The sequence below is a fragment of the Lissotriton vulgaris genome, chromosome 10 (assembly GCF_964263255.1).
Source record: "Lissotriton vulgaris chromosome 10, aLisVul1.2, whole genome shotgun sequence".
NCBI lineage: Eukaryota > Metazoa > Chordata > Amphibia > Caudata > Salamandridae > Lissotriton > Lissotriton vulgaris.
In genome coordinates, this window is record NC_141698.1 from 264,238,491 (window position 1) to 264,252,705 (window position 14,215).

Consider the following 14,215-nt stretch of genomic DNA (forward strand, 5'->3'; position numbering starts at 1 on the left):
TCCAGGGGGCCGGTATACTAATAAACCGGAAACAGTAAAAGAGTCGTGGGCTTGCAGACTGAAACTAAGGCATTCTGCTTCTTTTATTTTTGGTATTACCGCGGTGGAACATTTAAGGGAGTCTCGGTGAATTATTGCCAGTCCTCCTCCTCGTTGAAGAGGTCGGTCCAGTCTTTGAATTAGAAAGCCCGGGGGTAGGGCTTTTACTATATCGGGATTGGACCAGTCTTTGAGCCACGTCTCAGTAATCATTAGGCAGTCAAGGTCATTCTCAGAAATAAGGTCGTATACGTGTTGGGCATTTTTGCACATGGAACGTGCATTGATAAGGCCTCCTTTGAGTGACCTGTCAATATTTTTGGGGCTTTTAGTTGTAAAGGGTACAATTGTTTGGTTACATTGTGGGCAGGTGAAATGTTCAGTCCACTTATCTACCGTAATGGTTTGGGGGCAGTGTGAGGTATGGGTATTCAGCGATAAGAGTTGTTGTTTACTGAATGACATGTGGGGGGTGATTAGGGCAGAATTTCTGGCCCTAGGCCCGGACTCAGCGCAGACGGGCGCAGACGGGCAGGACTTAGGCTTGACTTCGGCGCCACTGCGGCGCCGCTGTCCGCGTCCGCTGCGCGGAGTAGTGCCCATCTCCTTTTGTAGTGTGGCGCTAGAGCACGCTGACTACCTACTTCCCGCAATATGGCCGCCACAGAACCGATAGTGAGTCAGGGTCTGTGAGCGATGATGTCCGAGGGTGGGGGAATGCAGGGCTTGCAGTTGTTGCCTATTAAAAACGGCGCAAATCAAAAATGTAACGAGGGTTTTTCAATTTTAAAAATAGGGAGTGCTGCAGTGGCCTAACACCCGGCTTCCGCCTCAGGTGCACACAAAATACACAAGTCTCGCGGGGACTCGCGAGAGCTCCTTTTGTAGTGTGGCGCTAGAGCGCGCTGACTACCTACTTCCCGCAATATGGCCGCCACAGAACCGATAGTGAGTCAGGGTCTGTGAGCGATGATGTCCGAGGGTGGGGGAATGCAGGGTTTGCAGTTGTTGCCTTTTAAAAACGGCGCAAATCAAAAATGTAACAAGGGTTTTTCAATTTTAAAAATAGGGAGTGCTGCAGTGGCCTAACACCCGGCTTCCGCCTCAGGTGCACACATAATACACAAGTCTCGCGGGGACTCGCGAGAGCTCCTTTTGTAGTGTGGCGCTAGAGCGCGCTGACTACCTACTTCCCGCAATATGGCCGCCACAGAACCGATAGTGAGTCAGGGTCTGTGAGCGATGATGTACGAGGGTGGGGGAATGCAGGGTTTGCAGTTGTTGCCTTTTAAAAACGGCGCAAATCAAAAATGTAACGAGGGTTTTTCAATTTTAAAAATAGGGAGTGCTGCAGTGGCCTAACACCCGGCTTCCGCCTCAGGTGCACACAAAATACACAAGTCTCGTGGGGACTCACGAGAGCTCCTTTTGTAGTGTGGCGCTAGAGCGCGCTGACTACCTACTTCCCGCAATATGGCCGCCACAGAACCGATAGTGAGTCAGGGTCTGTGAGCGATGATGTCCGAGGGTGGGGGAATGCAGGGTTTGCAGTTGTTGCCTATTAAAAACGGCGCAAATCAAAAATGTAACGAGGGTTTTTCAATTTTAAAAATAGGGAGTGCTGCAGTGGCCTAACACCCGGCTTCCGCCTCAGGTGCACACAAAATACACAAGTCTCGCGGGGACTCGCGAGAGCTCCTTTTGTAGTGTGGCGCTAGAGCGCGCTGACTACCTACTTCCCGCAATATGGCCGCCACAGAACAGATAGTGAGTCAGGGTCTGTGAGCGATGATGTCCGAGGGTGGGGGAATGCAGGGTTTGCAGTTGTTGCCTTTTAAAAACGGCGCAAATCAAAAATGTAACGAGGGTTTTTCAATTTTAAAAATAGGGAGTGCTGCAGTGGCCTAACACCCGGCTTCCGCCTCAGGTGCACACAAAATTTTGTGTATTGAACTCTATCATGGTTAAATTTGATATGGAGGTGTTGCAGGGTGCCAAAGATGGGAACGGTAATATGGTACCGACATTTACTGGTAGGAATGCCTGTACCATCATTGATCACTTGTTGACCTCTGTAAATGTAAGCGCTAGCTGTACCACACCGAAGATATTAGAACTATCCACTAGTGACCACAATGGCATTGCTCTAAAACTTCACATTTAGGGTTCTAGAAATCAGACTACCCAAACCATCGTAGATGATATTGCCCCATGTAGAACCAACGGCCCCAGGATTAAGTGGAAGGGGGAAAATTCTGTTAGACTCCTAAGAAGTATTGTTGCAGCATGCCAAGCCGAGCTTCATGAGTGTCTGGATGACGATGTTGACCCCATGCATACCCTTATGTGCTTTAACACGATTAATGCCAAAATGAATAACATCTTGACCGCCAATAAGGCAAATAGGTTAGCACAGAATAAAGGGTGGTTTGACCACGCTTGCACACAATCCCTGCAGCAATTAAAGCTAGCTTTATCAGAAAGACCCAGGGATAGGACAACCGTTATTAACCTGAGAATAGCATATAAAGAACAGGTAAAACGAAGGAAGAAGGAGCTACAGGAAGAAGCCTGGGACAAATTGACTATGGCAGTAGAGTTATCTAACAGTAAGATGTTCTGGGACACAATTAATTCCCCTTTTTTTAAGAAATGAGGATGCCCCTGACTTAACATCTCACATCAGTGAGAAAACATGGGTAGCACACTTTTCCGGTATTTTTAACCCCGGTAAATCAGCCGGGATGTAGATGTCTGGCCAAATATCCCTCTTAATATTACACACTTAGAGGTAGAATATGGTATTAGCAACAGCAAGGAGGGGAAAGCACCGGGCCGGACGGTATGCCAGTTTACTTGTACAAAGCCAATCCAGCACTTTGGGCCCCTGTGCTGACCAGGATTTTTAATGCGGCTGCTTTGGTAGGTACACTGTCAACCTGGGGTGAGTCCACAATTATTCCTATATTTAAAAAAGGAAATAGATCCGAGGCCAAAAACTACCGGCCAATCTCCCTCCTTGATACGTCAGTCAAGATCATGATTCGGGTCTTGTTAGTTAGGTTGGAGGAGTGGGCTAAGGACAATAGTATTTTGGCTCAGTCACAATATGGGTTTAGGAGGGGGAGAGGAACTCTGGATCAATGCATTAACTTAGATCATTTATTAGGGAAATACACGCGTGCAAAGCAAGGATCACTTTACCTTTACTTTGCAGATCTAAGTAGTGCATTTGATCTAGTAGATCATGCTCTTGTGGCCAGTTTTATTGGGCCTTGGTGCCCCAGAGCCAATCATATTATTTTTCGCTAGACTCTATACCAAATAATCTTCTTGTGTAATCTACGGACAAGCCGTAGAATGAACCACTAAATTTAAGGTAAAATTAGGCATTAGGCAAGGCTGTGTGCTAGCGCCTCTCATTTTTACTCTTTTTATCAATGCTATGGACTCTGAACTTAAAATGGTTAAATGTGACGCACCGCAGGCTGAGGGTCTTGAGGTACCAGTGCTGTTATACGCAGATGATGCAGGACTTCTCTCAAGGACACCTCTAGGACTTCAGAGACTAATGGATAAATTTGCAGATTTTATCAAAGGCAGGAAACTGCAGATCAACCAAACTAAAACATATGCCTTGATCTGCGGTCATAGTGTAGGAAATAAGAAATCGTTTTACTTAGACCACCAAAAAATCTCGCAAGTCGAGAAATGTTGTTATCTAGGTGTAATTTTTATCAGCAATGGAATGTGGTCGCAGGAGGTAATGAACGTTAGGACCAAATTGGCCAGAAGTGCATACAGTGTTTTTTAATTTGCTGCCACACTTGGGGATGGTCGTATTCACGACATGCTACATATCTATCAAACAAGATGTGTCTCAATAGCACTCTATGGAGCCGGGGTTTGGGGACATTGCCGCCATGCAGAACTTCAAACAGAGGAAAATAGTTTTTTTTAAAACTACTCTGTTTACCGATGTCAGCTTCCTCTGAGCTCATACATAATGAAGTTGGGATAGAATATTTGATAGATCTAATTGGGTTAAGACTGTTGATGGTCTGGAGATCTATATGGGCTAAGGAGGAGACCACTTTTAACAGGAGCATAATTAACGATTGTCTCCACCTGGACAAATGCCTTCAGATCCCATGGCTCAAATATGTAGTAACAACATTTAAGGACATTTTTAACATTAACATCATGGAAAATCCTAGTAGTGTAATTGAAATCACCAAGAGAGAAATTAAACATATTTATTTGAGGAAGAAAGCCTCTGATCGCAAATGTATTAGTGGGCAGTTGTCAATGTTTAAACTTTATACTCTCCACGTGGATACTGTTGGTTTTCAACAATACTTAACAACGGTCACTAGAACATCACATCGGTTCGTACTCACTAGAATGAGACTGAGTATTGTCCATCATTTGGTGGCCTTTCCATGTGTCAGAAAATATCCAACTGCACCATGTCCATGTGATGGAGTCACAAAACAGAGCACAATGCACTTTCTCCTCATTTGTGATTTATATTTGTACCTTCGTATTGCCTCCCTTTAACCTCTTTTAAAAAAATATGGCATTTTAACTGTAAATACTGCCATGAACTTGCTGTTTTCACTACAAGAGTCGGATATCTGTTTTCTCACTGCAACTTATATCCTTAAATCCATTGCTGCTAGAAAGAGTATGACATTTTAATTTTTGTTATCCTGACTGTTTTTACATAGCCCGATATACAGCAAATTGCATCCCAAAATGTATTGTTGTTAGGAAGAATATGATTGCTGCTATATGTATAAAATGTATTGCTGTTATAAAAAATAGGACATTTTAACACTGTTACCTTGATTACTGCTATATGTATAATGTTTTGTCTGTGTTTTTAATGCCTGTGCTTTTATGATTGTTTTTAATAATCGAATAAAGCTTACTGAACTGAACTGAACTGATTCATGTGATTTTTCTTGAGCTTTGCATACATTTAAATACTGTGATTCAGCATCAAGATGAGTCTGTAGGATAAGCAGAGAAGAGCCTTCTTCTATGGCCACTCCCAGTAGTTCGTATTTGGGCATTTAAAAAATGTAAAGTCAGCAGAACAGAATTTGCCACCAGGAATGCACCATTTCAATTTTGAGGGAATGAGGTCTGGTGACTTCTGATAGACAGCTTCACGCAGTGCAGTCAAGGCTTTGAAATAGATATGCTTCCTGATCTGTATCTAGTACAGAGCCCCACACAGCATGGCAAAGATGTGTTCATGGCTTAATAATGCAAGCATCGGGTAGGCTAAAGTATTTTATAAAGACATTCAATATGAAACTACCTCTGATGTTGTCTCTGGGCTCCTTCACTTTCACCACTCCAATTTATCAGAATACTCTAAAGAACAACACAAAGTATGAAAAGGAGGCATCCCCAACAACCTTTTCTATGTTCCATCTCCACTTTTGAAAACCTGTCTTACTTGTTAACAAGATCCGGAAGACTGCTACAAAAAAGAGCATAGCAAAATGGGAGAACTGTTAAATTGTTCAATAATGACTTCAGCCTATTAAATTACTGACTGCTTAGAACAGAAGTGAATTTGTATATCAAGTCCTGCACCAGCTGCAAGAGCACCTTTCAAAGAGTCAATGAGGTGTCATATTTGCCAAGAACTGCACTTAAGAAGACATGACCCACCTACTCTATTGGATGCATGAGGCAAGCATTAACATGGAGTGCTCGATGCCGCCAAAGGTTATGCACATAGATTGAAAGGGGACTTGGTTTTGTTCTGTTGTTTCCTCTCTTGAATAAAGCCCTATTGAGTCTAAGATTTAAAAGGCCATTAGAAAAGTTAACAATGAAGATCTTAGGATCAATCCATCAACTCCCTATTATAAAATGAATAACCCGCACATTGTTGTGATGCTGCCAGTTTTTTAGTTCAGTCAACTTTAAGTCAACATCTGTAAACTGGGAAGAGAGTCCTTTCCTAATTCACAAAAGTGTCTTCTGTAGAAGTGGCACACACATCCATTGCATCCAACCATATTATCATCTGGTTAACTTTCTGGCTGAACTTACTTACGTCACTTCATAGTTACTGGTTAGCAGCACCTTCAGCCTCAACTTGGGCAAGAGTCTCTTAAAGGTGAACCCGTTTGGATCATATATTGATTTGAGTAACCCCTGCAAGTTGTCCCCCCTTGATTCAGAATGTTGTACTAGGCTGCAGAAATTCTACAGCAATGTTGTTCAGAGGGGAAATTCCTCTGCGGAATGGCCCCAAGTTAGACGTATTTTAATATGTTATTTTTCTTTATGTTTTCTTTTTCATATAGAAAACAAAAGTTATTTGTAAGAGAACAAGTGATTAGAATTCTTGATGGGTTGTATGTCAGAATATCAACCACAAATAATATTGTTCTGCAAAAATACTGTAGATAGAATATCGCAAAGTTAAGTGTACATACGGATTTTCTATTCTTCAATCCACATCTACTTACCTCAAAGACATATGTATCCTCAAGGTGCATATGCGAAGTTAGGCATGGTAAATCCACAATTACCTCTACTTACCTACCTTCGCAAAGTTTTTCTAGTTGATAGTCTAATTTTCTTTTGTAGCTTTGCAATATTTTACATTGCATATTCTGATACAATAAATCTCATTAACAACATTTGAATTGCTAAAACTACATCTCTCAGGACAAGACAGTTTAGATGTTGAGCACTTTTTCTTCCACCTAGACAACTTTCAACTCCTGTTCTGTTAGCACCCGGATCACACAGAGCAGAATCTTTCTTTTCATTTGTGCCTATTTCCTCTGGCTATGTTATATTAACTCACTGAACCCGCATTCTATATTTCGAACAGGGACCCCATATTTTTCATGGTTCCTAGGGCAGCCTTTCCTACTGTAGATATATTTTAAGCTAACATACAGCAGCCTGTGTCTGACAAAGGCCCTAAAGCAATGTTCAGAGTAGAGATGCTGCCATCAATGCTACATCACTGAAGTTATGGACATAGTGGAAAATCCAAGCGTAACACAAAAACAAAGTACAATAAATGAGTGACACCCATTCAGCATGAGTTGTATAGCTAACTCTATAAGAAGCATAAGTGATAACATGGAAATAAGGTTTCAGTACATGTTTAACGTTTGCACATCACACAAGTACAATGTCTTGTTTTGTTTTGATTCTATTAAAATCTTTGTTTCCATCACACTTCAGAATTACAAAAAAAACAATATGACTCACTTGTACTTTTCTTGTTTCTGAAATATTTTGAAATATAATTATTGTTCTTCTCCAACTATTTAAGCTACGTTGTGTGTAAGAAAAATGTCAGGAAATAGCCTATAAATCTTGCTGAATGGTCGACGGCGTTTCAACCTGTAAGTCAGGTCATCATCAGTACCGGGTTACAGTCCACAAGAGGTAGAGAATAACTCCTATGGCCAGGGTAAATCTGTCAAAGTTTCAAAGGATTGCCACCACTTGATGCCATCAACCATTCACGGCATCTTTGGGCGTCTTCATGGTTCCTCAAATCAATAGATTATGTTTTGTACTACTAATATACTGTTTTGTAACCATTCTTTCAAATCATATTTTTTGCGCTGGTCACAGTTCCTCACATTATTTCATGTGTCACTTGCGCCGCTCACTTATTGTACGAACACATTAGTGCACATGAATGTTTTGGTTACACCCAGATACTATGTAAATAGTGCCTATATAACTATTGCTGTCTATATATGTTTCTAAATATAGACTGCTCTATGAGTTTCATACAAATCTTTGTTGTCTCCCCTTCTCCCCTTCTCCCCGTGCAACTGTAATTCAGGTTTTTACTTTGTGAAACTGCCTACTAAAGTATTACATGTTGAGACATTGTTGATTGCTGCACGTGTGTTGGAAAACAGGCATTCCCTGTACCCCAGCAAGATTGTACCTTGGTTCACATAATAAATTTCCCTCAAGGCGGTTAGAGAATAGAAAAGTATATCCCAACCTCCTTGTTAAAAGAATATACAACGATTTGTCAGAAGGGTATGTCTGACACTGGATCACATGCACAGCAAATGTTACAAAATCAACAGAAAATGTAAAGACCTTCTTACTGCATAGTCCCCTCCTGATTTGCAAGGATGTTTTAAGGGTGATGATGCTCCTCCCATACTCGTATTTCCATTGACTTTGATGTTGGAGCACCATTTTATAAAAGTCCAAATTGTCTGGTGACATCTAAACAGTCTTCGATTCCAGGACAGACCTGGGGCTGTATTACAGATGGTGCCCCCGGGGGTGAAACAGGCATTTACGAGTCCCCTTGGACACTTTGGTATTTTAGAAGGGGACGCAGACGGGTGTGCGTCCCCTTCTATAATACCGATAGCGCTGACACACTTAAAGCACCAGCGCTATCAACAACGGGTGTTCCCTCATTTGCATAGGGGCGGGCCCTATGCAAAAGAGGGAATTCCTTTGACTATGTGCCTTGCCCATACTACAAACATACGGTACAAAAGGGGGTGGTGATGGACGGAGCATCTGAATCAATCAAACACTCACACCCAGTCAATGGATCTGGGTTTTATCCATCACCGTATTTTAGCCCACTCTGCCACCCCAGTTCAGACATGGCTATATGCAAATCAGTCTGACCCTGTGCCTCATGTGAACAGTCTAGCCCAAACTGCGAAGCCATGTCTATCCTGGACCAGAAACAAGCTTCCGAGGACCGGTTTCTGGCATTCCAGCCGTCTTCAGCCCGGCTTGCTTGAATCCAGTGGCAAAGTGAGCAAGGGACTCACGTCTGGGCATACCCTGCCACACTTATGGCGGCCAAAAGCGGTCCACTCTTGGGAAGTCGGTATTGCTGACGGCTTTCTGGAGGTGGTAAATTCTTTCAAGATTTGGTAAAGTTCTTCTGAGGAGTTTTCAGCTTTATTTATCCGCTCCGTAAGGAATGCTCTCTTTGTCGCCTTTATGTCACTCATATAGCTGGAGTGCAATATTTTGTATGCTTTTCGGTCGGCCTGATCTTTGCTTTTCCGCCATTTTTTCTCAGCAGTTCTGCATAGGTATTTAGTGATTTGTAACTGCTCTGTAAACCAAGGGGCAGTTCTAATCTTACACTTGACTTTACTCAGTGGAGCAATTTTGTCCAGTGCTGTCTCTATGGCATTTTCAAAATGTTGTGCTGCTATTCTTGCACTCATGGTAGGAGTTACCAAATCAGGGTGAAAGTGTTTTGAAAACATGGGTAATGTGATTTTTTTCAGGGGCCTGCGTAATGTAAGTTTGCTTTCGAGTGCCACTTTAGTTATGGTGATGGAAAAGGAAAATTTCAATAAGTAATGATCTGTCCAAAGAAATACAATGGGAGAGTCTACCATGATATCAGGGGAGTTTGAAAAGACGATGTCCAACGTGTGACCAGCCCGTTGTGTGGTGCCTATGACCTTCTGAACAAGACTCAGAGTGTTCATGTTGGAGATTAACTTTTCGGTATCCAGGTTCGCTTGTATTTCCGCGTGGTAAATAAAATCACCTATCACGAGGAATTTATCAGAGGCTAGGACATGTGGTGCAATGATCTCAAGTAGCTTGTTTCAGGTTCGAAGCAGTTTCACTCCTTGGGTGTCCTCATTTGTGTTCCTTTATAAGAGCACATTTGTCAAGTTATGTACGCAGAGTCAATCTCAACCATTTTTTGTGCCCATTTTTATGCTGTGTTATTCTCAGTGCTGATATTCCTGGTACAGCAGGGCGCTGGGAACTCCTTCACCCCTTTTGTGGACAGACTCTGCACTCCTGGCTGTCCACGGTTTGTATTGTCTGTGTGTGCAGTGCTTTGCAACCATTGGGCAATGGGATCTTCTATGGCGCCACGTTACTCTACTGCCAATTTAGCTAGAGGCAGCACAGACAAGCATACTCATGTCTGATAGCCACATGTACAGATCCACTGCAGAGCAAACAACAACACATTGCAACACAACAGCCCTTACTAATAAGTAAATTAACTTCACTCTTCTCACTAGGAACCAACGGTGGGCATAGCTAACAGAGTCACTTACCCCATTTTCCTTGTGTTCACATTTATTGAGATCGAAGCCATCTTTCCTGTCTTCGGACTTGCAGCTTGTCTCTTTCACGGCAAACTGAATGTCAACATACTCCTTTACTGAATCCATCTATAGAGAATTGCACACCGTCAATTACATAAACTAACATGAGCATTCAAAAAGAACACTGTCACTCAGAAGAGTATCCGTGGGAGCAGGTGACGTCAGCAAAGTTGGGAAGTGGATGAAGAGAAGGAAATTACAAAGCTCCAATGCTGCAGCTTAGTTCTGCATGAGGTTGGAGGATCGTGTGTTGTGTACATGTCTGAGTGTCTATGTATGCATATGTCAACCTTATTCTCTATGTATCCACGATTGCTGTATCTGTGCATGTGCATGTCTGCTCCCCCTTCAGTCAGATGGTCACCAGACCTGTACCTGATATCTGCTGGCTGCCAACCCCTGGCATCTACTGCCTGCCAACCCCTGGCATCCACTGGCTGTCAAACCCTGGCGTCCACTGGCTGCCAACCCCTGGCATCTACTGGCTGCCAACCCCTGACATCTACTGGCTGTCAACCCCTGGCATCTGCTGGCTGCCAACCCCTGGCATCTGCTGGCTGCCATCCCATGAGACATGCCTATTCGAAAAATTAAGGCTGCATAGCTACTGTCAATGGTGAATGTTGTGTGTATTTGTGCACTGGAACATAGTCTTAATTTGACCAGCTAAAAAACGTAAATGACTATGAAATGAAATAGCATAAAAAAGGGATAGAAGAGTACAAGAGGTGAGAAAAGGGCATACATTACAATACATGGTGCAGATAAATGCAGTACAAGAGGGATATATACTCCATCAGGGATGCAATTTTTGAACACAGGTATTCAAAACAAAAAAAGATGCTGGTAATGGCTCAAGGTGGTAAATTCATGGGATTAGCTTCCTGCAGGGCTAGTGGAGGCAATAACATAGCAGAATTCAAAAGGTGTGGGGTTAGAAACACGGGGATTAAAACAGTGTGAGAAGAAGTATAGCACAAGGGTAAACATAAATCAACATTATACTGTGTAATCTCGGCCTTTTGGTGCTTAACATGTGTTGTTGTGGGTGTATACATCTGTATGTTTGCAACTCCACTTTTCTGTCTATGTGCCTATGTACTGATGGCGTTTTGCCATAATATTGTAACAAAAATATCGTCTGACAGTCTGCCAGAAATATTTTGTGTTCAGTATCATTTACACAAATATTACCTGATTGGAGTAACAGAAATTTGGCATCCAATTGGAATAATACATTTATAAACAATATTTAGGACATAGTTCTTTCAAGATAATATTTTTTTCTAAATAAAGTCTGACATACAAACAACATGATATATCTATGTACTTATGCAAATAGGCCACGATTTCAAAACGTTCTGAGCACCTACGCTGTATTTAGATTTGAGATGTTATGCAATCTACGATTTAGTTTAGATTAAATGTATATGCATTCTAAGGCCCCTATTCAAAGAATAGGCTCTGTGGGACAGGTTCCGAGACTGAACTCAGAATGGCAGAAAGCCTGTTAGTACAACCTCCCTACTGCAATGCTAAGCTTAGGGTTAAAGGGGGAAAACAAGGCATTACTGGAGGGCAGGAAGAATGCAAAAAAAGCATAACACATCAAACATGTAGGATCGTGTGAATTTACAATCACTTTGCATGGTCTTTCCCAACGTGGAAACACAAGCAAAGCAAGGTCTGAATAAAAAGAATAATGCACATGTGTTTGGTGGGTTGGGGATTGTAAGATCTGTTTTTCATGGTGTTAATAGAAGGGCTTTTTTTCCATATAGAAAATAATTTATCCTATGAAGAAAATAAATGTGAGAATGCACATTTATGCCAAATGTAGACATGTGTATTATTCGTCACACAACAATCTTCTGGTGCAGGAGTCTCCAACCTTTTCTGTAATAAGAGCTACTTATGTTCAATGGGTCTAATCAAATATTATTAGTGTTGTAACAGTGACTATATCAGACAAGGTTACATTAGTAGCCACCATATGCAAGATTACTTTCAGTGATCGCCTCAGTGCCTCTGGCACGGTTGCAAACAGTAATGTATAAAAAACAGGAAACAACCTTTACAACGCAGTCATTACATCGCACTACCTTTATAAAGCAGTCATTACATCGCAACATCCTTTACATAGCATGTCATTACAACGCAGCCATTTCATTGCTTGTCACTACAACGCATGTCATTACAACACATGTCATTACAACGCAGGCATTACATCGCAAGTCATTACAATGCATACCATTACAACGCATAGTACCCTTACCCTATCCAACACTTACCCCACTGTTGCAGTCACTGGAGTTAGAATAGTAATTATTACCCTATACTATCCAACATTACCTTAAATGTGATGTAATGGTATGCATTGTAATGGTATGCATTGTAAAGTTATAATGCGAAGTAATGGAATACGTTGTAAAGGTAGTTTCCAAAAATGCGATGTAATGGAATGCAATGTAAAAGAATGCGTTGTAAAGGATGTTGCGATGTAAAAACTGCGTTGTAAAAGCATGCATCGTAAATGTATGCATTGTAATGTCTTTCATTTAATTTGGCAATATGGAATGCCTTCACATGGGTAATACATAAAAACTGTCACTGCAGTACCTCTGTCACCAAGGTAATACCATTTATAAAAATTTATTTTCAAAGCCACATTATATGTCACTCAAATATCAGCATTAAATATATTTTGGAAATTCAGCCATGTTTCTCCAAATATGAGCCTATGAATTGTGAAAAGAAAAATTTTGACTCAAATATACAGTTTAACTTTTGGTATGCATATATTAATTCAAACAAGTAAAAGCTTCTAATTTATTAGTCTGGGTTGCAAAAAGGAGAGCTACTTACAGGTACCTGGAGAGCTACTAGTAGCTCACAAGATACTGATTTGAGCAGCCTGCTCTGGAGAATGCTAGGACTTAAGGATTATGACTGGAAATGAGTGACTTGTGTAGCCATCATGCCAAATCTAAACGACTTTCTGTTAATCTCTGAAAATTCTGAAATATATACAATATGTATAGTAATGCAACAATGCATAATGTTATGCCTTTATCCAAGTTTCATTCTATCTTTGTCATTATTCTTCTCTGCATTGGTCTGTTTTCTTAAGATATGGACAAAGCCCAGGAGTTGGGCTCATAGATGCTAGTCTGTGCTCTTTGCCATACCTACCATTACTTTAATATCGATGACCGATGAGGGCTTGTAGACATGGCGAGCTCTGTCGTTGAGATTCTGCACTGCAAGACTCAAGTAGGTTTCAGCCAAGGGGGTCGTCGTTATCAGGTCCACCCCCGCCTCTATGGTGGGGATCAAGCTCCCCAAGGAGCTAAGCAAGAGGATGATAAACCAGGTATTCATCCTCATCAGCCTACCCTCCAATGCCCAAGTCTGATCAGATCAGCTTCGTTTTCCAGTTTCTGTTTATTTTAGTGGAAGATTAACTTCCCAACCTCAAACCTGACCAGTTCATGGAGGATTTTCATTCTCTTCATTAGCAAAGGAATGTGGTCTACGTTGGGCAAACACTCACTGCTGTGCTTTGCAGGGGTGAAAGTACAGTTAGTTTACTGAACAGTGTGTGATGCTTTGAGTTCATGGGCAATAGGTTTGCCCTTCAGATGCCCCCCATTTCTTTTATTATTTTTCCTATTCGTTGAGGGTCTACATAGCAGATTCAGGCATCGTATGAAAACTGAATACAGTTATTAAATACTATGGGCCAGATGTAGGTAATTCCGATTGACCTACTCTTAAATACCGAACCATACCGATTCGGTATTTAAGAGTAGGTAAATTGGAAGTAGGCAGATGTAGGTAATTTTTTTTTTCAATTGCCGATTCTGTAAGATTCGGTATTTACCGAATCTGTAAATAAAGAATCGGTATTTCCCATTGATTCCTATGGGCCTTGAAGCCCATAGGAATCAATGGGAAATACCGAATCGGTATTTGCCGATTCTGTAAATACCGAATCCTGGCAGGGGGAACGGGGTGTCACTTTGACACCCTGTAGCACC

The 14,215-nt window shown here is 41.6% G+C and overlaps 1 protein-coding gene across 1 annotated transcript in view; it reads right to left on the reverse strand.

Moving 5' to 3' along the window:
• The window catches only part of LOC147685088 (uncharacterized), a 205,076-nt gene extending 191,484 nt beyond the window's left edge, over positions 1-13,592 (reverse strand). The window contains exons 1-2 of the mRNA XM_086940963.1: positions 13,368-13,592; positions 10,125-10,241 (exon numbers count right to left, since the gene is read on the reverse strand). Coding sequence (XP_086797089.1) covers positions 10,125-10,241; positions 13,368-13,562 — 312 coding nt within the window. The 5' untranslated portion in view covers positions 13,563-13,592. The remainder of the gene's footprint in view (positions 1-10,124; positions 10,242-13,367) is intronic.
• Between the last annotated feature and the right edge of the window lie 623 nt (positions 13,593-14,215).